Below are 27,845 nucleotides of genomic sequence, written 5' to 3'. Positions count from 1 at the left end.
TGGGGGTGGTGATGGGTTGCAGTAAAAATACTAAAGTGAGCCTCACTAAGAACGTGATATCTGAACAAAGATGAAGGAGGCAAGAGAGCTGGCCAGGTGAATCGGGGGGAAGAGCACTCCAGACAGAGAGAACAGCTAGCGTGAAGAAGTCTGAGGTGACCTGTGCTCAGCATGTTCAAAGAACAGCAAGAGGACTACTTACAGCAGTGAAGTATGTGGGAGGAGGGTGAGAGTACTAGAAGATAAAGTCAGAGAGGTACAGGTTGATGTAGGAGCAAATCATGTGGGGTTATATGGGCCAATGTAAAACACTGGTTTGTACCTTGAGTGAAATGGAGGAGCCATTGGAGGAAATGGGTCAGAAGAGTCTCTGGATGCTCTCTTAGATTAGATTGTAGGGGAGCCTAGGTAGAAGTCCAGAGACCTGTTAGGAGACAATTGCAGGATTCCAGGCAAGAGAGGATGGTGGCTCCAGACAGTGTGGTAGTTGTGGAAGGAGAGAGAAGTTATTCTGAATTTATATGAAAATAAAACCAGCAGGATGTAATGATGCGAAAGTGTGAGGCTGTGATGTGTGAAAAAAATAGCAGAATTTAGAATGATTTCAAGTCTTTTGGATGGAGCAAGTAGAAGGATGAAGTTGCTAAGTTTCCATGACTTGAGACGTGAGGGCTGAGGGTGGAGCAGGCTTTGGTGGGGAGATCAGAACTTCAGTTTTGGGCTTGTTGTGTATTGAGGTGTCTATCTTACATCCATATAGTGATGCTGGATATATAAGTCTGGAGTTTAAGGAAAAGATCTGGATTGGAAATGTAAATTTGAGAGTCATCAGCATGTAGATGGTTTCAAAGTCTTGAAACTGGATAAGCTTAACAACAGAGTAAGAATATAGAAGAGAAGTGGCCCAAAAACCAAACCCTGGGGTACAAAGATATTGAGTTAAAGAACACATGCACAATAAATATATATTCGATCACTCTTCTTTAGTGCTGACTTGAAGCACCACAATCATTAATGAAATGAAGTAGGGTACCAGGTGTATCATAATCTACAATTATAGATTGCCTTTTTTTGCTATTTGTGAGAGTCCAGGATATGGATTATTATATTTATATAAGTGTGTCTGACAGAGAGAGGAGGATGCGATATGCTGGTAGTATGGAAGGAATCTGTAAACCCTCCTAGATATCCCATGATGAACAGATGTTGGGTGGAGGAGTGTTTTAGCAGGTCAAGGGAGGAAATCAGGAAGAAGTGAGTGAAGAAGGGAAAGGATTAAGATGAAGAAATACAGAATCACATGAGGAAAGTAATTTAGATTGGTCACATAGGAAGTGGATAGCCAACAAGGAGGAGAGAGGTGTCTGGAGAGAATTTTCATCCAGAGTCCCAGGGCTGAGTCCAGAGAACCTGCAGGAGAGCTTTCATTACTCCTGGACTAGGGGCCAAGAAAGCACCAGATGACCTACCTAAGAAGCAAAAACAGACTTAACCTTTAAGCAACGAAATGGGTGCTGCTGTGGTTTGACTTATCTCCATCTTATTCATTCCTTAAACAGATATTTACTGGATGTCTCAGATTGCCAGTAGATGTGGTTGGACTAAGCAACCATGCAGTCCCACAGTTGTGCAAAAATCTAATTGGATTACAGAGGGGCACAAGAATAAAATAGAGCCTATCTAGTGCTCTCTCCCAGAGTTAGAAACAACAGACCCAGAACACATGGTCAGACCATGTTGTAGACAGAATCTCTAAGATTTCCTAGGATTGGAATCAGAATCAGGACCATGGTGTGTCAAAGGCCTTCATGGAATGATGTTATGGGGGATCATTATCCTTGAAGCAAAGCTGGTCTACAGAAAGAGAAAAAAACAGTGAACATTCAGGCTAAGGCTGAGAACATGAGAGACTGAGAGGGACAGACAGAGACAGAGCCTGTAATTGTCCCATTTTTCAGGAAGGCTGTCCTGAGATTGGATTCCATGAGATTCTCCAAGTTCCTTATTATAAATCCACTGTAATTATCCTCCAAACAAAATGATTCCTGTCTTAGACATAAGTTGGGAGTGGCTTGGCAAGCCACAGACCTTCAGAGAACATGTGGAATTTGCTGTGGGGGTCCCAGCAGGGCAGAGGAAAATGCCATGTCAAGGTGCAGCCAGCAGTCAGTCCATGAGCAAAGGAGAAGAAGCAGCTGGTTCAACTGCTATCTGTGTTAAACTGTCTCCTGAAACTCAAGCCAAGGCTTCCCTGAGATCAAAGTTTAGGGTCTTTTAGGGTGAAAAGTAAAGTTGTCTGAAGTTGTTGGTTACTTCTTGTCATCTAAAGTCTACAAGGAAAAGGATATATTACAGTCCAGGTTTCCTTCCTTAAAATAAGAAAAAAACTAAATAACTGTTGGCAGAAGCTCTTACAGTCTGTATTCATATTCAGATAATGAAAATGTGTCCAGAAATTAATCACGCACCTGGCTGAACTGTACCCTTTCCATGCTCTGCCCTACCGAGTGCTAACAGGAATGGTAGGTTTGAGTGGTGAGAAATGGGAATGGAGACTGTTGAGAAAAGCTAGTGGAGGGGTTGGAGGGATGTAACTACCTGCCCAACCCATCCCTTCAAACTACTTCTCGTTATCAGAGTCTATGTGATCCCTCTGAGTCCTTAAAATAAACTTCCTTTTAATTCAGTTTATCAATCTCTTCAATCAGATGGTTCCTGATGAAAACAAACATTCCGTTCTCCCAGCAGACTTGCTCTTGAAAAGCAGTGCTTCCTTCTGGATGTGAAGAGCCAGCAGGAGTCTATCAGGCCAAGTGTGGAGAGGAAGGGAACATCATGTGAAAGGGTGACGATATGAGAGAACACACCATATTTGGGGGTTAAAGAGAAGAAAATATTTTTTTATGAGTTAAGTTGTAAAGAGAAGAATATTAAGTATTCAACTTGCTAATTATATAATTAAGAACATTAAATTTCAAAAAAACATTAAATGTTATTTAATAAGTGTAACAACTGAGAAAATGCTCCCCAAAGCATATTAATTCATTCAGTCAATGAATAATTCAGCAATAAATCTATTTTGGAAGTAGTCAGGCTATAAACAATAAATTAAACAACTTACTCAGCTAACAAGCATTACCTACTACACACAAAGGAAATTTCGTAAGCATATTTGAAGTAGACTAAAAGTGCTTCAGAGAGAGGCAAGTAATATAAGGGGATAAAAACCCTGGCCTTCCAAGGATTTACCAAAAGAGAGGTACTTGAAGATCTATTTAAGCCATTCAATCCTTGTTGGTCAGTAAAAAATAAGCTCCTTTTGGGGAAAATTCCACCCTGGGGTATGGTCCTGGTAAGTGTCAGACCACAGAATAACAGCTGATTCTTAATATAAGTATCTTTATCAATAAAAGTTCCTCAGCATGATTAAGAGGAAATGTGTTTCACTTTCCTAAGATAAAACTAAATGTGAGTATGTATGATACCTGGCTTCCTGGCCATGATTTATGCAACTAAGGAATTTTCCACCTTGACAGTAATGATTAGCTTGTGACAATGAAGGTGATGATGATGATAGAGCACCTTATAACACAGCTGCTTCTTGGGCAAGGTTCCAAAATTAATAAAGGAGGCAACTCACTGTGTTGATTGATGTTGTGCATTTAACTGAAAATTAAATTCCCATTGACTTGCTTTACCTCATGGCACAATAAGAATTTCCTCAAGAATTGTATTTAATTTACATTATAGATAATTATTTACTATCAATATTTAGCATATTGATACATTCTTGTCAGGACTCATAGTTCCAATAGCTCTGATAGTTTTGCTTCCAATGAAAGAAAACAAATGAAAATTTAGGGATGCTATTTCCTCATCTCCAATGTAAGGGGGTTAAGGTAAGTGATTTGGGGTGTCTTTTCACTCTAGAGGAATTAATACTCATTGAGCAGCTATTATGTGATGGCATGATGCATATTGCATTTGAGGAATTAATCATCCCCCCAAAAGTCATGGCGTATCTTAATATTATTATTTTCACTTTATATGTGAGAAAATGAAATATCAGGGAGGTTAACATGCCTAAGGTTATAGGTCTAAAATGCTGCAAGATCGAGTTTTGAATCCAAATCTGCCTTATACAAAAATCAGAATGCTGTTTTGGTTCTATATTGCTTCTGTATACATCTAATAATTCTACATTTACAATCAAGCTACCTAGAGTATCAATCAATGAAAGTACCTCAAATATTTATGCATGTACAGAATTTTGGTTAATATTCTAATGACAAGTTTAACTTTTTATTTCAAGAAAATACTAACTATGAATCCAGAAAATGGGTTTCATGTCTGTGGACCACTACTTATCTTGTATCGTTACGTAGTACCTGGTCACAGGGACAGTCTTAAAGGTCAGGAAGTAATAACTATAGTATGTAATCATTCAATTTATAAAGTACCTGTCAGTTCAAATTTATCATAAACAAATGGGCAAGCATTATTATTTTCTTTTTACAGTTGATAACATTCAGGATTGCTCAGCTGTGATTCAGACCTACGTCACTTGATTCAAAGTTCTGTGCTTTTTCCTACCACACCCTCTGGAAGGTAACTGAAAGAAAATTCTCTTACATATCCCCTCCCCGTGTACAAGGTAACTATCTTCACTCACTACAATTAGAAAACCACTGTTTTGTGCACAAGGTTATGATATTTCTAACAGAAAGTGCATAGACTTTTTAAAATATTTTAACATCTTTACGGGAGTATAATTGCTTTACAATGTTGTGTTAGTTTCTGCTGTAAAACAAAGTGAATCAGCTATATATATATATATATATATATATCTCCCCATATCCCATCCCACTTGCGTCTCCCTCCAACCCTCCCTATCCCACACCCCTAGGTGGTCACAAAGCACCAAGTTGATCTCCCTGTGCTATGCGGCTCCTTCCCACTAACTATTTTACATTTGGTAGTGTATATATGTCCATGCCAGTCTCTCAGTTCATCCCAGCTTACCCTTCCCCCTCCCCGTGTCCTCAAGGCCACTATCAACTTCTGCTTCTTTATTCCTGTCCTGACCCTAGGTTCATCAGAACCATTTTTTTTTTTTTAGATTCCATATATATGTGTTAGCATATGGTATTGTTTTTCTCTTTACAACTTACTTCACTCTGTATGACAGACTATAGGTCCATCCACCTCACTACAAATAACTCAATTTCTATTCTTTTTGTGGCTGAGTAATATTCCATTGTATATATGTGCCACATCTTCTTTATCCATTCATCTGTCAATGGACACTTAGGTTGTTTCCACGTCCTGGATCTTCTAAACAGTGCGGCAGTAAACATTGAGGTACATGACTCTTTTTGAATTATGGTTTTCTCAGGGTATATGCCCAGTAGTGACATTACTGGGTTGTATGGTAGTTCTATTTTTAGTGTTTTAAAGAATTTCCATACTGTTCTCTGTAGCAGCTGTATCAATTTATATTCCCACCAAAAGTGCAAGACGGTTCCTTTTCTCCACACCCTCTCCAGCATTTATTGTTTTTAGAATTTTTGATGATGGCCGTTCTGACTGGTGTGAGGTGATACCTCATTGTAGTTTTGATTTACATTTCTCTAATGACTAGTGATGTTGAGCATCCTTTCATGTATGTGTTGACAATCTGTATATCTTCTTTGGGAAATGTCTGTTTAGGTATTCTGCCCATTTTTGGGTTGGGTTGTTTGTTTTTTTGATATTGAGCTGCATGAGCTGCTTGTATATTTTGGAGATTAATCCTTTGTCAGTTGCTTTGTTTGCAAATATCTTCTGCATTCTGAGGGTTGTCTTTTCGTCTTGTTTATAGTTTCCTTTGCTTTGCAAAAGCTTTTAAGTTTCATTAAATCCCATTTGTTTACTTTTGTTTTGATTTCCAATTATCTAGGACATGGGTCAAAAAGGATCTTGCTGTGATTTATGTCATAGAGTGTTCTGCCTCTGTTTTCCTCTAAGAGTTTATACTCTCTGGCCATACATTTAGATGTTTAATCCATTTTGAGTTTATTTTTGTGTATGGTGTTAGGGACTGTTCTAATTTTTTGAGTTTATTTTTGTGTATGGTGTTAGGGACTGTTCTAATTTAATTCTTTTATATGTGGCTGTCCAGTTTTCCCAGCAGCACTAATTGAAGAGGATGTCCTTTCTCCATTGTAGATTCTTGCCTCCTTTATCAAAGATAAGGTGACCATATGTGTGTGAGTTTATCTCTGGGCTTTCTATCCTGTTCCATTGATCTATATTTCTCTTTCTATGCCAGTACCATACTCTCTTGATTACTGTAGCTTTGTAGTATAGTCTGAAGTACGGGAGCCTGATTCTTCTAGCTCCATTTTTCCTTCTCAAGATTGCTTCAGCTATTTGGGGTCTTTTGTGTTTCCACACAAATTGTGAAATTTTTTGTTCTAGTTCTGTGAAAATTGCCACTGGTAGTTTGAAAGAGATTGCATTGAATCTGTAGATTGCTTTAGGTAGTATAGTCATTTTCACAATGTTGATTCTTCCAATCTGTGAACATGGTATATCTCTCCGTTTGTATCATCTTTAATTTCTTTCATCAGTTTCTTATAGTTTTCTGCATACAGGTTATTTGTCTCCTTAGGTAGGTTTATTCCTAGGTATTTTATTCTTTTTGTTGAAATGGTAAATGGGAGTGTTTCCTTAATTTCTCTTTCAGATTTTTCATCATTAGTGTGTAGGAATGCCAGAGATTTCTGTGCATTAATTTTGTATCCTGCTACTTTACCAAATTCACTGATTAGCTGTCATATTTTTCTGGTAGCATCTTTAGGATTCTATATGTATAGTGTCATGTCATCTGCAAAGTGCCAGTTTTAATTCTTTTCTGATTTAGATTCCTTTTATTTCTTTTCCTTCTCTGATTGCTGGCTAAAACTTACAAAACTATATTGAATAATTGTGGTGAGAGTGGGCAACCTCGTCTTGTTCCTGATCTTATAGGAAATGGCTTCAGTTTTTCACCATTGAAAATGATGTTGGCTGTGATTTGTCATATATGGCCTTTATTATGTTAAGGTAAGTTCCCTCTATGCTTACTTTCTGGAGAGCTTTTATCATAAATGGGTGTTGAATTTTGTTGAAAACTTTTTCTGCATCTCTTGAGATGATCATGTTGTTTTTATCCTTCACTTTGTTATCATGGTGTATCACATTGATTGATTTGCAAATATTGAAGATTCATTGAATTCCTGGGATAAACCTCACTTGATCATGGTGTATGATCCTTTTAATGTGCAGTTGGATTCTGTTAGCTAGTATTTTGTTGAGGATTTTTGCATCTATGTTCATCAGTGATATTGGCCTGTAGTTTTCTTTTTTTGTGACATCTTTGTCTGGTTTCAGTATTAGGGTAATGATGGCTTCGTGGAATGAGTTTGGGAGTGTTCCTCCCTCTGCTATATTTTGGAAGAGTTTGAGAAGGATAGGTGTTAGCTCTTCTCTAAATGTTTGATAGAATTCACCTGTGAAGCCATCTGGTCCTGGGCTTTTTTTGTTGGAAGATTTTTAATCACAGTCTCAGTTTCAGTGCTTGTGATTGGTCTGTTTATATTTTCTACTTCTTCCTGGTTGAGTCTCAGAAGGTTGTGCATTTCTAAGATTTTGTCCATTTCTTCCAGGTTGTCCATTTTATTGGCATATAGTTGCTTGTTGTAATCAGTCCTGATCCTTTGTATTTCTGCAGTGTCAGTTTTTACTTATCTTTTTCCATTTCGAATCCTGTTGATTTGAGTCTTCTCCCTTTTTTTCTTGATGAGTCTGGCTAATGGTTTATCAATATTGTTTATCTTCTCAAAGAACCAGCATTTAGTTTAATTGATCTTTGCTATTGTTTCCTTCATTTCTTTTTCATTTATGTCTGATTTGATCTTTATGACTTCTTTCCCTCTGCTAACTTTGTGGATTTTTTGCTCTTCTTTCTCTAATTGCATTAGTTGTTATGTTAAGTTGTTTATTTGAGATATTTCTTGTTTCTTGAGGGAGGATTTTATTCCTATTAAATTCCCTCTTAGAACTACTTTTGCTGCATCCCATAGGTTTTGGGTCCTCGTGTATTCATTGTCATTTTATTCTGGGTAATTTTTTGTTTGTTTGTTTGCAGTACATGGGCCTCTCACTGTTGTGGCCTCTCCCATTGCAGAGCACAGGCTCCGGATGCACAGGCTCAGTGGCCATGGCTCACGGGCATAGCCACCCATGGCATGTGGGATCTTCCCAGACTGGGTCACGAACCCATGTCCCCTGCATTGGCAGGTGGACTCTCAACCACTGTGCCACCAGGGAAGCCCTCCAGGTAATTTTTGATTACCCCTTTGGTTTCTTTACTGATATCTTGGTTATTTAGTACTGTATTGTTTAGCCTCCATGTGTTTGTATTTTTTACAGATCTTTTCCTGTAATTGATATCTAGTCTCATGGCATTGTGGTCAGAAAAGATACTTGACACAATTTCAATTTTCTTAAACTTACCAAGGTTTGATTTGTGACCCATGGTATGATCTATCCTGGAGAATGTTCCATGAACACTTGAGAAGAAAGTGTATTCTGTTCTTTTTGGATGGAATGTCTTCTAAATATCAATTAAGTCCATCATGTTTAATGTATCATTTAAAGCTTGTATTTCCTTATTTATTTTCATTTTGGATGATCTGTTCATTGGTGAAAGTGGGGTGTTAAATTCCCCTACAATGATTTTGTTACTGTCGATTTCCCTTTTTATGACCGTTAGCATTTGCCTTATGTATTGAGATGCTCCTATGTTGGGTGCATAAATATTTACAATTGTTATATCTTCTTTTTGGATTGATCCCTTGATCATTCAGTAGTGTCCGTCTTTGTCTCTTGTAATAGTCTTTATTTTAAAGTCAATTTTGTCTGATACGAGTAATGCTACTCCAGCTTTCTTTTGATTTCCACTTGCAAGGAATATCTTTTTCTGTCACCTAACTTTCAGCCAGTATGTGTCCCTAGGTCTTAAGTCCGTCTTGTGTAGACAGCATATATTCGGGTCCTGTTTTTGTGTCCATTCAGCCAGTCTATGTCTTTTGGTTGGGGCATTTAATCCATTTCCATTTAAGGGAATTATTGATATTTATGTTCCTATTACAATTTTCTTAATTGTTTTGGGTTTGATTTTTGTAGGTCTTTTCCTTCTCTTGTGTTTCCTGCCTAGAGAAGTTCCTTTAACGTTTGTTGTAAAGCTGCTTAAGTGGTGGTGAATTCTCTTAGCTTTTGCTTGTCTGTAAAGGTTTTTGTTTCTCCGTCGAATCTGAATGAGACCCTTGCTGGGTAGAGTAATCTTGGTTGTAGGTTTTTCCCTTTCATCACTTTATATATGTCCCACCACTCCCTTCTGGTTTGCAGAGTTTCTGCTGAAAGATCAGCTGTTAACCTTATGTGGATTCCCTTGTATGTTATTTGTTGATTTTCCCTTGTTCCTTTTATATTTTTCTTTGTATTTATTTTTTGGTAGTTTGATTAATATGTGTCTTGGCGTGTTTCTCCTTGGATTTATCCTGTATGGGACTCTCTCATCTTCCTGGACTTGACTGACTATTTCATTTCTCATATTAGAGAAGTTTTCAAGTATAATCTCTTCAAATATTTTCTGTCCCTTTCTTTTTTCTCTTCTTCTTCTGGGCCCCCTATAATTTGAATGTTGCTGTGTTTAATGTTGTCCCAGATGTCTCTGAGACTGTACTCAATTCTTTTCATTCTTTTTTCTTTATTGTGCTCTGTGGTAGTTATTTCCACTATTTTATATTTCAGGTCACTTATCCAATCTTCTGCCTCAGTTATTCTGCTATTGATTCCTTCTAGAGAATTTTTAATTTAATTTATTGTGTTGTTCATCATTGTTTGTTTGCTGTTTAGTTCTTCTAGGTCCTTGTTAAACATTCCTTGTGTTTATTTCATTCTATATCCAAGATTTTGGATCATCTTTACTATCATTACTCTGAATTATTTTTCATGTACACTGCCTATTTCCTCTTTATTTTTTTGTTCTGGTTAGTTTTTACCTTGCTCCTTCATCTGTGGCATATTTCTCTGTCTTCTCATTTTGTTTAGCTTACTGCGCTTGGGGTCTCCTTTTCCCAGGCTGCAGGTTTGTAGCCCATGCTCCTTTTAGTGTCTTCCCCCAGCAGGTGATGTTGGTTCAGTGGCTTCTGTAGAGTTCCTGGTGGAGGGGACTGGTGCCTTTTTTCTGGTGTGTGGGGCTGGTCTTGTCTTTCTGGTGGGCAGGGCCTTGTCCAATGGTGTGTTTTTGGGTGTCTGTGAACTTAGTATGATTTTAGACAGCCTCTCTGCTAATGGTTGAGGTTGTGTTCCTATGTAGCTATTTGTTTGGCATGGGGCAACCAGAACTGGAACTTGCTGGCTGTTGGGTGGAGCTGGGTATTAGCATTGGAACAGAGATCTCTTGGAGAGCTCTCACCAATTGATATTACAAGGTGCTGGGAGTTCTCTGGTGGTCCAATGTCCTGAACTCAGCTCTCCCACCTCAGAGGCTCAGGCCTGACACCCAGCTGGAGCACTAAGGCCCTGTCAGCATATGGTTCAGAAGAAAAGGGAGAAAAAAAAGAAAGAATAATAAATTTAAAAATAAATTATTAAAAAATAATAATAAAAAGAAGAGAGCAACCAAACCAAAAAACAAATCCACCAGTGATAACAAGTGCTAAACACTAAACTAAGATAAACATAAAAATCAGAAACAAATGAGTTGCAGACTGCAAATCCCAAGTCTTCAGTTGCTCCCAAGGTCCACTGCCTCAATTTTGGGGTGATTCATTGTCTATCCAGGGTATTCTTTAAATGCAGGGCTAATCAAGTTGATTGTGGGGATTTAGTCTGCTGCTCCTGAGGCTGCATAGAGAAATTTCCCTTTCTCTTCTTTGTTTGCACAACTCCTGGGGTTTAGCTTTGGTTTTGGCCCCACCTCTGCCTGTAGGTCTCCCTCAGACATCTGTTCCCACCAAGACAGGATGGCATTAAAGCAGCGGCTGATTAGGGGGTCTTGTGCACTCATGCTGGGGGGAAGGGAGGGGTACGGTAGTTATAATTGGAATGCAGGGTGAGCCTGCAGTGGCAGAGGCTGGCATGAGGTTGCAACAGCCTGAACTCACTGCATGTTCTCCTGGGGAACTTGTCCCTGGATCATGGGACCCTGGCAGTGGTGGGCTGCACAGGTTCCTGGTGGGGGGTGGGGGGTGCGGATAGTGACCTGTGCTTTCACACAGGCTTCTTGGTGGCTGCAGCAGCAGCCTTAGCATCTCATGCCTATCTCTGGAGTCCAAGCTGATAGCTGTAGCTCGTGCCCATCTCTGTAGCTCATTTAGGTGGTGTTCTGAATCCCCTCTTCTTGCGCATCCTGAAACAATGGTCTCTTGACTCTTAGGCTGGTCCAGACTTTTTCTCAGACTCTCTCCCCACTAGCTGTGGTGCACTAGCCCCCTCCAGCTGTCTTCATGCTGCCAACCCCAGTCATCTCCTTGGGATCTGAATTCCCAAGCCTGAGCCTCAGCTCCCAACACCCATCCAACCCAGCGGGTGAGTAGACAAGCCTCTCAGGCTGGCAAGTGCTGGTCATCACTGATCCTCTGTGCAGGAATCTCTCCACTTTGCCCTCTGCACCCCTGTTTCTGCACTCTCCTCCATGGCTCTGAAGCTTTGCCCCCACCCACCTCCCATCTCCACCAGTGAAGGGGCTTCCTAGTATGTGGAAAACTTTTCCTCCTTCACAGCTCCCTCCCAGAGGTACAGGTCTTGTCCCTATCCTTTTGTGTGTATTTTTTCTTTTCTCTTTTGCTCTACCCAGGTACATGGGTATTTTCTTGCCTTTTGGGAAGTCTGAGGTCTTCTGCCAGCTTTCAGTAGGTGTTCTATAGGAATTGTTCCACATGTAGATGTATTTTTGATGTATTTGTGGGGAGGAAGGTAATCGCCACATCTTACTCCTCCACCATCTTGAAGGTCTTCCCATGCACTGACTTTCTAACAGACAGCTCTGAGCTTAAAGCTCCACTCTGCCACCTCTCAGTGCCTTGGAGAAAATAATGTCTGAGTTTCAATTTTTCCTCATCTACACTGTGTAAGGATCCAGTTCTAAGGGATCCAGACTCCCTAGGCCCACCTCACCGCCACACCAGCAGCTTCCAAGGAGCTGGAAAAGGAGCAGGGGTTTTTATGCCTGATGGGAACTGCCCAAATGTTCCACTTTCCAGTTTAAAGAAATTGCTCCTCTCTCTCATGCTTCCCTCAAATCTTTTTCCTTTCTCCTCTTAGTTGAAGACACCTGGCATAACCTTCTCAAATGATCTTAGGTTTTCCCAAGGTTGGAAAGAGATGTTGCCTTCAAGCAAGTAGCTTTTGATTGTAGTCCTGAAGGCACATCTGAGACTAGGGAACACAGTTCTTGGCAAGGTCAGAGGAAACTATAGAACAGAAACCACAATTTTACATCTCAATATACTATCTTGTGACATATACTCTCTATAGAACTATATATACATATTCTTTTGCAGACACTGTGTTAAGTATATTTACGTATGTACTGTTCTATAGATATTTACATATATTGAATCATGAAGATTTATGGATATTTATATAAAATATGTAGTACACACTTGTTCCTTTTTATACAGAGACTGTGCTAATCCCTCAGTGTAAATGAGTACAGTTGTCCCTCAGTATCTGTAGGTGATTGGTTCCAGGACTCCCTGCAGATGCTAAAATCTGTGGATGCTCAAGTCCCTTACATAAAACAGTATAGTATGTGTATACATTTGTCCTTACAACCTTGACAGAAGGCCCTGTGAGAGATAAAGAACAGAGAAGAGATAAAAAACAAAGGACTCTAGGGGACTTGAGGGGCTTCTATGACCTCAGGTTGAGCTCCAAGGCCAAGGAAGAAAATAGCCCTATGCCCTCATTGTATAGATTTTAGGGTAGATCCCTCTAAAGGGTTCTGGTTCCTATCCTTGAAGAATATTTCTCTAAAATCCCTTATGCCCCATTCGTTCTATCCGTACACATTCTCCTGCTCCTTTTGAAAGCTGTGTGACCTGGGAACCTAGTTTCTTTTTCCTATACCATGGAGAGAAACCGGCTTGTGCCTAAGGGGAGGGCACTGTCTTTTGTGAGCTTCTGTATAGAATCCATGCCATGCCCAGACCCCCACAGAATCTCGTTGGAAGTGACAGACTATGGCTATGGCTACTTCTGTACTTTACATTACATTGAATTTAATTGGTGAAGGACAGATAATAATAAAAACAATAAAGTTAACTCTTCCTTAGCATTTTCTGCGGCAGAAAATGTTCTAGTTATATGTGATTTATTTGGTAAATAAATAAATATAGAATGAATGAATGAATAAATGAATGAATGAAACCTAACTAATACATACTTATGTTTTGGTGTATGGATGGCTTGAGAGCCCTTCACTTTCATCAGCTCCCAGGGCTCAGCAGAAGACCCTCCAAGAGAGCTTATTAAAAGATACTCCAGGGCTTCCCTGGTGGCGCAGTGGTTGAGAGTCCGCCTGCAGATGCAGGGGACACGGGTTCGTGCCCTGGTCCAGGAGGATCTCACATGCCACGGAGTGGCTGGGCCCGTGAGCCATGGCCGCTAAGCCTGCGCGTCCAGAGCCTGTGCTCCGCAACAGGAGAGGCCACAACAGTGAGAGGCCCGCGTACCGCAAAAAAAAAAAAAAAAAAAAAAAAAAGATACTCCAGCCAACTGCCCAACCACAGGTCCCTTAAGTGTCTCTCCACTCACATTTCCAATAAGGCCAGTGGATGTTCCTTATGCCAACAAGATTTCTTGTCAGTGCTAAAAGGTATCAGAAATAAAAGAGGCATGCTTATATGAGTAGCAAAAGGAGACTTTGACTTAATTTGTTTTAGCCATTAATAAATTTCTGGATAAATTGACTGGAAAGTATATACTTGTATTTTAATCTTATTTTTCCTTTTGTCTTCCATACTAATTGTCGAGGTATGTGCCTACATAAATGTTCCTTGGTATAATACAAATTACACCTAAGATTTTAACAGATACTTGAAGAAATGATCATTTATACAATATCAGGCTGCATCTATGTCATGAGGAAATTAATCCCCTAGAGCAAAATTGGTGTCTAATTTTTTTGCAATTCCTAGCATGTAGCCTGATGCCTTCTATACCATATGTGTTAAGTAAATGGGAGTAAATTAAGTCTATATGCATTCAATTTTTTATACAAAAGTCAGGGAAATGGTTAACTAATGTGTTCTTGTCCACGTATACGATAGCAACCTGATAATTATAATTTTGCAGAGTTCATTATGATTCCTTGGGTTTAACCATTTCAGCCCTCTTAGTGACTCTGATTCCTTTTAGGTTTGCCAATTAAAAGAACTCTTTCTGAAAGAAGAAACACTCTCAAAAATTGTTAATGTGCCACTTTTTCTATTATATTGAATTTAACCTACAATTTTCCATATCAACCAAATTTGTGTAAATCCAGTAAGCCCTGGAAAAAGGTCAAGAACATAAACACAGGTAAAACACCTTCTCTCCTTTCAACAAATTACCTTCCTTTAAGAGAGTGAAGTCAAGGTGAGGAAAATATGAAAAGTGCTTTAAGGAAGTATAATGTTCTATGAAAATTCATAGTAGAACTATCTCACAGAGCAAGGAAAGAGAAAACTTTGTGAATGAAGTAACATTTAAACTGGACTTTGAAGAATAGGTAGAATTGTATTAAGTAGAAATAGAGGGGAATAAGAAGTATGACAAGGTAGGGGAACAAGTTTCAAGACACATTTGAGAAATAATGTAATTCAGTTTTTTTGGAAGAGTGGGAAGTGAAGCTCAGAAGTCATTTTCAGTCATTTTTAAACATGGCAGGTTCTGAGTGTTATAATTGGTATTTGCCTTGGTAGGTAATGTAAACCACTGAAGTCATTGAGGGCTCACTAAATGTTAAATGCTATTTCTCTTGCTCAGCACTTATAAGTGTTGACTGACTCAGCTGTCATCGCAATAAATTATAATTGGGGCATGAGTAGTTGAGAATTAAAAAGAAATGAATAAAAAGCTAGTGAGCTTAGTGAACATTTTACTTTTTCAAAAGAAAAATAATAATAGAAAAAAGTTCTGAAGGCAGCAAAGGTGTATACATCAGAGACTCCCAAACAAGCAAGCGAGTCATGGTCTGGGCATTGTCTCATCATCAAAATCTCATAGAGGTGTCCTGAGCTGCCTCACACATCTCAAATCCATATCACAGACTTGAGTGCTGGGAGAGAATGGTTCCAACATGTCTGGGCTGAGCCATGGTACAAGCAGTACTTATCCCCTGCAGGACACTTGATTTGAACTTCCTTAGAGGAGTGCTACAGCTGCAAAAGTCTGTAGGCTACTCTCAAGTATGTGTTCCTGATGAGCATTTTCCAGACTGTTTAATAAAATATTTAGATGGAGAAGTATTATTGGCAAACAAATTAAAATGCTCAAAATAATCGGTGAATAAATGGCTATAGCATGACATACAAATAGCCAAAACTAAATGTGCAGTGCTTCATTCAAAATCTCCACTGAATGGATATGTCCAGATTTTGCCTATGATATTTTAAATAATTTTAATCTTAGGAGAATGAAATAAATAAAAATCTAACCATGAGTATGAGACTTTTTGCAGACAATTGAGCCTTCCAAGAAATGCCCTTTTATTTGTATCATTTAGTATCTATTTATTCATTCATTCATTTATTTATTCGTTCATTCAATAATCATTTGTAAATACCTACTATGCTGAGGAAGTAACTATAGGCTACAATTTTATTAATTTTGGCAAAGAAGTAAATGTTATTGAGTGGTAGCTTTAAAAGGAAGATACTTTCAGCTCTGAGGGGCAGGGTGGTGGCACAGAGACATTATTGTAGACATCACATGACATTAGACAACCTAGCATCTCACAACATTATCTCTGTTAGGGAGGCAAAATTTCTATATTCAGAGTGTGTGTGTCATGTCTCCTCACAAGAGCACCATGAAGACTGCTAGGAGGTGGACTGGAGTTCCACAGACACATGTCAGTAAATGACTTAGTGCTGCTGTGTCCATCATTTTTACCTGGAGGGTAACCACGAGGACTGAAGTAACCAAAGGCGCAAAGTGTCTGTTAAGCATCTGGCACACAGTGGTTATCCAAAAAGCCACCATGTGGCCATATGTAGGGAAAATATATTGGGTTGGATAGATCTTTCCCTCATGTTACTCCGAAAACAAAGCAGCATTAAATATTTAAAGCTTCTGGCTAAAGGCCATTTCAAGACCTGTAGGACCAAAAAAAAAGAAAAAAAGTAAAAAGAAAAGAAAGAAAAAATATCTGACAATCAAATTGAATTATAAAATTAAAAACTGAATCACTTTGCTGTACACCTGAAACTAACACAACACTGTTAATCAACTATATTCCAACATAAAATAAAAAGTTAAAAAGGGTTGAATTTCCAAGCATAAAAAATATGAAGCAAAATTGAAATTCCAAGATTGAATTTAATATGGAAAAATACAAACACATTTGAGTCTTTCCACAAAGCAGCCAGCATGGAAATAATTTGCCTGTTTGGAAATAGGAGTCAGTTGACACTCCATACTTCTGAGAGCCCTCTTAAGCCTGTCATTCTCCCAGAGGGAAAAGGATAGCAGGATAATTTCCACAAAAGTACATCCAAAAGGGGATTATGGGGAAAGAAGAAGCTCCCAGAGGAAAAAACATTCAGATGTGAAGAGCAATACAATTTTAAAACGTTTTGAGTTTCTTGGAAACTATACTCAGTGCAAGCATTACTAGGATTTTGGTAGGATTGAATCACCAGCTTTTTGTTCTAGATTTTTGTGTTTTCTTTTTCACTCTCAAATAGATCACTCACAAGCACGAGCCTGGGAGTTAACGTGTTCTGGTATAAATACCTAACTTGAAATTTCAAGATTTAGGACCATGTGAATCTTTGAGGCTTTAAACAAAACTTAACTTAAAATTCTTTGTTATTTTAGGAAGAAATTTAACAAAAAGCTATTTTAGGTATCCAGTTTCCAATCCATGTCAGCATATCTGAAGTTGTAACAAAAGACTTAGAGCATTTAAGTCGAGAGCTCTGGACTCAGACCATGAGAAAAAGGTGTTAGTCCAGGCTCTGTCTCCTCTTTTCCCCCACCCTTATCCTCCCATCCCTGCAGAGGTGTGATCCCAGATCTGTAGGCAACTACTCTGTCCTTTAGTTTCAACTGGAAAATCAAGGTCCTGGACTAGATCCATGGTTTTTGAGATTCACTGCACTGAACCCTCATTGTTCCTTAGAAATTGAGGACTTTGCTAAAGAAAGGGGGATGGGGGCAAACTGGGAGTGATACAGATGGGTCTCGCAGCCCATTTCCCCTTTCATTAGAGCACTTCTCCTATCATCTGGTTTACAAATTGGTCTTCCAAAAGAGATTTTGTTTAAAGGATACAGTAGTTTACAAGGTTTGAAAACTTCTAGACCATAAGATATAGACTCCTGCCAGACTGAACAGTTTATGAGACTCTTCCAGGGTGATGCTTATGTAATTTCTGGCCCCATCCCAGATGGTCACAATGTTGTTCTCTTGCATTAACCTAGTGACCCTTGTTCTCCAGACCCCAGTAGAGTTGGGGGCAACGTCACATTGACCAGATTCCCTAACAAAGTGTGTCAACCACCCTTTGACTGAATACACAATCTGTGTTCAACCTCTAATGTAAAGAGTTCCTTTCAGTATATACCTTGCCTGTGCTGGAGTGTCTTTAATTGCCAGTGTTCTTTGGTCCCCACCCTCCATCTAATGCCTGTGAGAAAGAGAAGGTTTCATCTTCATGAGAGCTTCTTCCAATTCCTCTCACCTCCATGAACTCACATGTTACTCCACTCAGATGAGGAACCCGTGGTTAAAGATTAAAGAGGAAATAAGCTCTTTCACGTCAATTCAACCACTACTGAAGAAAGATTTATGCATAAGATGCATTTCTTAGTGTCTCGAGGAAAACAGAAATTGGTAACGTGAGAAAAGTCCTGAGAAATCAAACCTGACATGATGGGGAAGGTGGGTGACACCATCAGGTGCTAATGTGGAAGAACACAGGCAAGTGATTCTCAACTTTATGTCACATTTAAACTCTTTCTTTGAAGGAGGGTGGGGCATGGGTAAAGGAAGCTACAGATTTAGACCAGCTTGCCTTACCAAGAGTGGAACAGATACCACTGGTGGCCCCAAGACACTTTAATGTGGATCCTGAAGAATGAATATACATTTTTCATTACATAGCCATGTATTTATTTTAATATGCAGACAAAAATAATGACCCACTAAGCTATGATTTTATGGATATGATAGCTTATAATGAGGCAAAACTTTTAGAGTAAATTTAAAGAAAAACACAAAAATGATATTAGAGGTGGCACTAAGATTTGGCAAAAATCATGACAGAGGTAGAAGGATTAATGAAAGTCAGAAAACTAGGGCTAGACCAGGTCCAGAGTCTCTCGTATCCCAGTACTTTCCAGTAAAACTGATCTGTGCAACTTCATACAGACTTCTGTTAAAGCCATCTTAAGGTGTCCCATAAGATGTTTCTTTATTAATTAACCCCATTCCATCATAATTGGTGCACAGAAGATGCTAAATAAGATCTTTGAAATAGATGAATGCATAAATACATGAATGAATGCATACATGAAAGAATAAATAATTGCTGCCTAGCCCCAGGGAGCAGAGATGTGCTCACATTGAGGGGAAGATTAAAAATAAGACCTCAGACTCATACTTGGTCTTTTGCTAGCCCCTGGCTCACCTGCTACATTCTGACTGGTTTCAGAGAAGGATCCTATTTGTCCCATGATGCCGCTGGGCAGTGTCTACACAGGGTGGGGAGTTACCTCATACCCCACCTGTGGACGGGGACCTTCTAAGCCAAGGTTCTCAAATCTTGGGCCTGAATGAAAATTAAGGGAAACTATGGTGTTAAGAAAATAGTGTACAAGGCAGCTTAGCAAAGGTAGAAGGGAAGCCCACTGAACCTGGGAGAGCCACCCCCAAATGAATGCCTGTCAGTACAGGTGATGAACAGCCATAGGGCATGGATGTCAGCAATTCTGTCCTCTGCTTGGGGAGAAGGATGTGTGTATAACCCAGAGCACTTTATGACCAGCAGGATCAAGTACCAAAGTCTATTTTTTAAAAAGTCTGTGGAGTACTCTGTGATCTGCAGATATAATAACGTCTTTCTCAAACAGGATAGAAATGAATTGAAGAAAACAACTGTTTACATTTTGGATGTGTCTCCTTTCCCCATGTTCTGTTTAATGTTAATCATAAGCTTGCAACACTGAACAATCTCAAATAATCTGCTTGGAGTCACCATTTGTGATGATTGCTCAGATTATTCACTGATAATCAAGAGGATGTTATGAAATGTGAGTCAGACAGCCTCTGGCTTTCTGGAAGTGCCAGAACCCTATATATATAGACGGAACTTCCTAGTTGAGACATTGGAGCAGCAGAGAGGTGGGAGCCATCAGATTCCTTAAGCTGAGAAGGAAGACAGAGGCCAGCATGCCCAGACTGCCTTTGCTGCTGCTGCTGCTTCTCTGGGGCGTGGGGTCTCACAGCTTCCCAGCAGCGACTTCAGAAACACAAGAGCAAGATGTGGAGACAGTGCAGGTAAATGCTGAATTTCACATGCCCCAAATGCAAAAGCCTTTATTTACATTTTCCCACAGTATAACAGAGTAACAGCAGTATAATAGAGTTTATTTAAGGATGGATGCCCTACAAAGATAAATTTTTGTCAGAAAGGGCACTATCCCCAAAAATGTATCTATCCATGCATAGACTCTCCTTTTCCAGTTAGAAATGATAGGGAACTAAAAGAACAATATGCAAATTTGTCTCTACAAATTATAATTCTGACTTCATAATAACTAATGGTAGGGAAATTTCTACTCCAAAATTACAGTTTCCACCAATAATAAGAATAATAAGGACCATGCAATCTAAACACAATTTTAAAAGTAGTTCTGTGTTTCAGCTATAACTTTATACTGTCAATATTTAGAAAAATTAGAAAGATTTCCCATCCAGTGTTTCAATAATTTTATCTTTCATCAGAAATACCTGGAAAACTACTACAACCTGAAGAGTGATGCGAAGCAAGTTGAAAGACAGAGAAACAATGACCCAGTAGTTGAAAAACTAAAGCAAATGCAAAAGTTCTTTGGGCTGAAGGTGACGGGGAAACCAGATGCTGAAACCCTGAATGTGATGAAGCAGCCCAGATGTGGGGTGCCTGACATGGCTCAGTTTGTTCTTACTCAGGGGAGCCCGCGGTGGGAGGACACACACCTGACCTACAGGTAATTAGACTGAGCACCAGAGTGGGAATGCTATTTCCCATCAGAGCCATCAGAAATGAAATCCGATGTGTCTGTATTTTATTTCATTTGAAGGATTGAAAACTACACACCAGATCTGTCAAGAGCAGCTGTGGACCATGCCATTGAGAAAGCCTTTCAACTCTGGAGCAGTGTGTCACCCTTGAGCTTCACCAAGGTCTCTGAGGGTCAAGCAGACATAATGATATCCTTTGTCAGGGGAGGTAAGCTCTTCTTGTAGCATGAAAGTATTCTCACCTTAACTTCCCCCTGCCTTTGAATCTCTTCAGCTTTGCAACTAGATCTCCTTGTTTGAGAAAAGTGTTTATTTTATGGACTTAAGAATGAAAACTATATTGCATTTGCTGCAAATCTGTTGGCCTCTTAGCAAAGCTAATGCTTACTCTCCTGGGTTAGCCTAAGTAAGAACCAAGAGGAACTTTTGTTGAATTTTGTTTCTTGCAGATCATCGTGACAATTCTCCCTTTGATGGACCGGGTGGAAACCTCGCTCATGCTTTTCAACCAGGCCCACATATCGGAGGGGATATCCATTTTGATGAAGATGAAAGGTGGACCAACAATTTCAGAGGTAAGTCAGCTCATCTTGCCTCTCTCAACCCTTCTCCCCCCACCCACTTTCTTGGTTCATTGTAATATTGGTTGACTTAACTGAAAGAATGCATTAAAAAAGTATGCATTTTTCTGCTACCACTTAGAAAATTAATGGTGCATTTAGAAAATGTAAGAGAAGAATTATTTCTGTTAGTAAGAACATCTTATTGGCTACAAATAGGCTACTCTGAAATTTCTAGTAAGTAAATGTTGAAAATCTTAATGTTTTCCTTGTGGGCATCTACATAGAATCTTTTTTATTGGAAGAAGACACCAAAGTGTAATAATGTTAGTAAGATATGTGGAAATCAAGAGAAGAGAGGTTGTATATATTTTCCAAAATTTCCAGCATTAAACATGTATCAATCTGTAAATAGGAAAAAAAATGTGTTAATAGAAGACTATTTCTTCTCTGTGAAATAATATGTGCCATCTAGCCACTGACAAGACTGACTAATCTGTGCTAGACTCTTGGTTGGCTGAATTTGCTTTTTAATTGTAATCATAGAGTTTAGGCTTTAACTGGTCTCTTCACTATTAATAAATGCATTCTTCTTACCTTCAGAAAATTATTTTATACATTTCAAAAAGCTATTGAGAAAATAAGAACATTAGTCCTTTAGAGTTATAGATTACTTCTTAATTAAATGTCTCAAAACTGAAAATATTTCAAATAATTGCAAATGGGTTTATTATCCATTTTAGATTATAACTTGTATCGTGTGGCAGCTCATGAATTGGGCCATTCCCTTGGACTTGCTCATTCTACTGACATTGGGGCTTTGATGTACCCCAACTACATCTTCAGTGGTGATGTTCAGCTATCTCAGGATGACATCAGTGGGATCCAGGCCATCTATGGTGAGTATAAAGAAAAACATTATAGACAAGGGGTCATTAGAACAGCCATTGGCTTTATCCTTTAAGAAGCTTTCATTGGTTATGTAGTTTTCCAAAGCCAGGTGGAACTAACTCCAGATCTCTTGTTCCTTTAGGACCTTCCCAAAATCCCACTCAGCCAATTGGCCCGCAAACCCCACAAGTGTGTGATAGTAAGCTAACTTTTGATGCTATAACTACAATCCGGGGAGAATTGATGTTCTTTAAAGACAGGTAAGACATCAGTTCTTCTTTGTGTTATGTATGTGTAATAACAGGACTCACTGCTATGGGTACATATGGGCCACTACTATGCTTCACACATTGTTTATCTTACATTTGTTTACATACATTATTATAATTATAGTTGAGTGTAAACAATTGCTTGCTCTTGCACAACATAATGAACTTATAACAACCTTTTCCCCAGCATGTATTCTGTCATTTGATTCTCATAAAAATTACCATTGAAGTAGAAAATCAGTAAATATAATTCCATTTTACAGATCAGTAAAGTAAAGCAGAGAGAAGGAAAGAGATCCTTCAGGGCACAGAGTTTCTTGGCAACAAAGCGGTAATTGGTCTTCTGACCTCTACTCCAGGCCTCTTCTCATTTTTGTCACTCTTTAGAATGATAAGTATGTCAGTATTTTATTAGGAGAAATCAGTCCTTTTCATAGCACCATCATGCTGAGAAGGATTGTGTAGACCCCTTTTAAGTATCATCCTGGAAAAGACAGCCCTTCCAAAGCCTGTGGTCATAATAGGACTCTGTCTCCACCCCTTTACCCTGGGAGGGGGCAAAGAAAGATAGGAGCCATTGCAGGGAGAATCCCCGAGAATTCATGAGGACCCTGTCTGTTGAGGGTCAGGGGATATGGGCAGTCACAATGTGCTTCCCTCCTCAGAGGAGGATCCTAGAACTCCCTCAGCAGTGTGTGGCCTCAGGAAGGCTAAGGTCCCCTCACACACAAGGAATAGGCCTGCTCTGCATACAGTTCTAATTCCTAAAGGACAAGGCAAAATAATAATACAGTCATTTTCTGAATAATACAGTCTGCCGCACATAGAAAGTAAGGATGCTCTAAAAGGCTCCCTTCTCCTCACCTCTCTTCTTGGAGTGTCACTGGAACTGTTTTACCACTTTGTGATCATATCTACCCCAGAAAGCAGTGTATTGGCTCCTAATGCTTCCCATCCTGTGCTTTACTATTTCTGAGTATAAAAGGTAAGGATGGATATAAACCATACAGGGTGTGGCTCAGTGCTGGGGAGTGCTAGGAAAGACTTGGTTTTAAAGGAAAGCTGTCAATATAGCAGGATGTGCTTATCAAAGCAAGTATTTGAAGGATGACTCCAAAGAACAGGAAAAAGTCTAGGATTTGCAAGAACTGAAAGGACACTGAGATCATTTAAATGTCACCAGGTCATGAAGCCACAGAAGGTTAAGTCTAGAAACAGTAATAGTAACTGACTTGCCCAGGGTCTCACAGCCAGGCAGAGGCAGGACTGGATCGAGAAGTCAGATTTGACTTCCAAGGCCAGAGTCTTCCCTGTGGCCTGGAATTGGGAAAACTCTTCTGTCGGCCCATGTGACAGTCTATGCTTTGTCGTTACCCCAGTCAACTTTGTAAACCACCAACCAAAGGAAGACAAAGGGAGTAGCTGCTAGATCTGAGTTTAAAGTTAACCTTTGCCTCTTAACAGTTGCATGGCCTTGGACACCTCCCTTCGCCTCCCTGACCTCAATTGCTAATCTGTGAGATGAAAGCAATGTTCTCTTGTAGGATATTTGTGAGGTAGGGCATGATGTAGGTAAAGTGTGCACTAAATGTAGGATGTTAGTGCTGTGTCCTAGGCCCTGGTGTGCTTGCCAAAGATGATTGTTACATTTCGAGAATTTTGCAAGCTGGTTGTTAAACAGCATTATTAAAAGTTAAATTATTAACTTTAGAGTTAAATTATACAACTTACAATTGTATTTAAACCAAAGGTAATAAAAGTAATCAGAATTCATCCCTTTGTAATTGTTTTGCTGCATTTTACTATTTATTTATGTTCCTGAGGCAGTTTATGTCTAATGTATCCGTAGAGTGGAAACGCTATACAGTGGTGCACCACCGCAAATCTCTTGATTTGCAGTGGTTGTAATATTTCCACCATGAAAATAAGCAAATGCTACAAACCAGGACTCCTCCCCAGCCCCATCGTGGAGAGCCAGATGTTAAACATTTATGAGCACACTACTAGTGCCAGCAATAGAAGGACCTGAATGACAGCCAGAGCTTGCTATGGATTAGATAAAAACATTTTTCCTTCTTTCAAATCAGGTTCTACATGCGCACAAATCCCTTCTACCCAGAAGCTGAGCTCAATTTCATTTCTGTTTTCTGGCCCCATCTGCCAAATGGACTTCAGGCTGCTTATGAGGTTGCCGATAGAGATGAAGTTCGGTTTTTCAAAGGTAATGTTTCCAATTATCTTTCAGTTTTTATGCATTAAAGTTTCTTCTGCTTTTGGGCTGATATATGAGACTACTAGCTACTTTATTTCCATAGACTTAGGAAAATCTAGCAAATCAATGGGAGTCTATCACTTTAGTTAAGAATTGCATGGTGCATGTCTGAATAAATTTAAGTGAATAGCATATGACTGGAGATACATATTTTATGGCCTGTTCGTGAATGTAGACTTATGTAGCTGTTTTCTGTGCAAACTGTTTATGTATTTTAAACCCTCTCCACATTCTTGGGGTGCTCAGGAGTAAAACTGAGAAGATGGAACAGAAACATTTGAGTTGGATGGTTTCCTAGAGCCTATTTTATACTAATAACTCTCCTGAGAGAGGAGGCCCCACAGGGCAGCCAGATGGGGGTGCTGCATCCTTGATGTCGGAGTATGGTCTTCAGACCAGCAGCACTGACACTGTCCTGGGGTCTGTTAGAAATTCAGAGTCTCACTTAACCATAATACTGACAAAGTTCATCCATATTGTCAGATCCTATTCCAGACCTTCTCGAAGTTTAACAAGATTGCCAGGCAATTCGTACGTACATTAAAGTGTGAGAAGTCCTGAACTACCATGAATAGAATGGGGTAAACTTCTTTGATTCTATCAGAATGAAACATGCTCCAGTGATCAGCTCCTGACTTTGAAGACACCATGCCAAACATCAGTATTTCTCCAAATGTATGTTTGGCATAGTGCAGACAAACATTAAGACACCTGACCCAGTCACACACTCAAGGCAAAGAACTCAATACAGTTCAGATGGGCAAAAAACTTTGAAACGGGCTTTCTAGCCCTTATATAATGAAATTAAATGAGATTTTAGATACACAGAGTTTCAGACTGGTTTTTCCTGAGAGATAAATAAGGATACTTGAGCGAAAAGTACAAGCCTGGCTACAAGACGTAAGACCAGTTTTATATGACATGGAGTTTACTAAGTCTAAATATGCAGAATCTGGACACAGCCTAAATTCAAGTACTTGGAACTGTAGTCAGGTGCAATGATTTCTACCCTGGGTTGCTAGTCATTACAGACTGTGAGTCATTACAACACTCTGGCCTTTAGAATACCCTTGGTGTGAACTTCCACAACCCATGGGCAACCTGGAGAACTGAGGTTTCTATCACTGAGGTGGCACGATGAACTCTGTAGTCATTTGAACATCTGGCTTTGGAAGGAAGCCCCCAACTCCACAAACCAGTCATTCTCAAAGCTTGCTACATGTTAGACTTGTCTAGGAAATTAAAGAAAAATACTGATTTAATTGGTATGGGGTAGGATACCAACAACGGTATTTAAAAAAAAAAATCTCCCTAGATGATTCTAATGTGCAGTCAGGATACTCCTCTAGCACACGAGACTAAGCATTTAGCTGGAAATCCACTTACTGTCTACTGGTGCCCTGGACAAGTGTTTTCATCCTGTTCCTTGATTTGCAGGTAATAAGTACTGGGCTGTCAAGGGGCAAGATGTGTTATACGGATACCCCAAGTACATCTACAGATCCTTTGGTTTCCCTAGGACTGTGAAGAACATCGACGCTGCTGTTTCTGATGAAGATACTGGGAAAACGTACTTCTTTGTTGCTAACAAATGCTGGAGGTAAAGACTGGGTACAGAAAATGGTAGGGTATCTATTCTTTCTACATAGAGAGAAGTTACTAAATTGAAACATATATAAAAATGAGTCTCATAGTGCCTTGGCTAGCTGCCTTTTCTGGGAATGGCTGTAGCTTGTCCAGCTTCCAAGTTGGTTGACCAATAATCATCACGCAATTCCTGTCCCAGAGATCCAGGGAGAATGTGGACCTGAATTTGAAAACGAAGATGTGAAAAGGAGGGCATTCATCTTCATAGGGCTGCTGTAGCCAACAGGAAGTTATCTTTCACTGCATTTGACATTAATAGCACCTACTGGAGAAGTAGAATTAGATGTTGGAGTTCAGAGGGAACTTATAAATCTTCTAGACCACCCAACATCCTACCTCACATCGTCCCACCTCCTATTTTTACACATGACCTATGGAATTAAAAGGTCTTATTACATTCTTGCTGGTGAATTCCCTGTAATGGTTTTGTGAAGGCTACACATTTAACAAATAGTTCTGACACTTCTAATTATTTTTTTACCAGGTATGATGAATATAAACAATCCATGGATGCAGGTTATCCCAAAATGATAGCAGAAGATTTTCCTGGAATTGGCAGCAAAGTTGATGCTGTTTTCCAGAAAGACGGTAGGTGAATATATACATATTTCCTCTATTTTGTTGCCATGGAATAGCATCAGTATTGTTATTTGGAACAGAAAATACCAAAAATATTTATTCTCACAAATGACTTGGATTTTTGAAGAATTAAAGTTAAACCTAGAAATCACTTGTATAAGGTAATAAGTCTCTTTTGTTTTATTTCTAGGATTTTTCTATTTCTTCCATGGAACAAGGCAATACAAATTTGATACCAAAACTAAGAGAATTTTGACTCTCCAAAAAGCTAATAGCTGGTTCAACTGCAGAAAAAATTGACCACCTGTTAAAAAGTTAAACAGAAAAATATATTTCAGGAGTCCAAGGAAGGTGCTTTCCTGAAGAGACATATATTTAAATAAAATACAGAGTTATGAAGTATAATCTTGTTTATACCCCATTCTGCATAATTTTTATGACTTAGAATGTAATGTTTTATGTACTGCTATAATTTAGTTCCACAAATAAGGTCAAATTCATGGCTCCACAGTTCAATTCTCTGCAGATGTGGAAGGAAGGAATAGGCAGTCACATTTGGATAGTCCTGGCCAGTGGATTGTGCCCAGAAGTGACCAATATCACTTCCAGATGGAATCATTGGATTGCTGGTGCAAACTTCTCCAGCGCTGTGATGATTGTAAAAGCACATCTTGAGAGAATTTCCACAAGGTTGAAGAAGCCTGAATTCCTGGGCCAACACTCTGAACAGTTACCTTAAACCTCAGTAGATTTTGCTTAAGAAATAAACTTTCATTGTGTTAAGCCACTAAGATTTTAGATTTTGTTAAAGCTGTGTAACCCAGTTTTTCCAGACAAACATTATCTAGTTTATCATGCCTAATTTGGGAGGATGTTAATGGAGGTAGGAGTCCTGTGGGTAGCTTCCAAGCCCTATGAGTTTTCTGAGTAGCTCAGAGAGTGCTCAGAGTGTTTGCAGACTTTCCAAATACACAGAGAGTCTTGAGAATATTTTTTGAGTTATTCATGATTCTGAGGCAGGCAGTTCTCAACTCAAGAATTTGGACAGCAGTGTAACCTTCACTTTGGACAAATCTCTCTCTCCATTAAACATTTTTATATTAA

The 27,845-nt window shown here is 39.2% G+C and overlaps 1 protein-coding gene across 1 annotated transcript; it reads left to right on the top strand.

Annotated features, from left to right (window-relative positions):
• The first annotated feature begins 19,639 nt into the window (after window positions 1-19,639).
• Window positions 19,640-27,479, top strand: MMP1 (matrix metallopeptidase 1). The gene is made up of 10 exons (XM_067747658.1): window positions 19,640-19,797; window positions 20,245-20,489; window positions 20,583-20,731; window positions 20,973-21,098; window positions 21,827-21,982; window positions 22,117-22,234; window positions 24,331-24,464; window positions 25,953-26,115; window positions 26,647-26,750; window positions 26,932-27,479. Exons 1-10 carry the CDS (start codon window positions 19,690-19,692, stop codon window positions 27,039-27,041), a joined length of 1,413 nt encoding a protein of 470 aa, XP_067603759.1. The 5' UTR covers window positions 19,640-19,689; the 3' UTR covers window positions 27,042-27,479.
• The last annotated feature ends 366 nt before the right edge of the window (window positions 27,480-27,845 follow it).

The sequence above is a fragment of the Pseudorca crassidens genome, chromosome 9 (genome assembly GCF_039906515.1).
Source record: "Pseudorca crassidens isolate mPseCra1 chromosome 9, mPseCra1.hap1, whole genome shotgun sequence".
In the NCBI taxonomy this organism is placed as follows: Eukaryota; Metazoa; Chordata; class Mammalia; order Artiodactyla; family Delphinidae; genus Pseudorca; species Pseudorca crassidens.
This window is presented reverse-complemented; position numbering and strand designations above follow the sequence as displayed.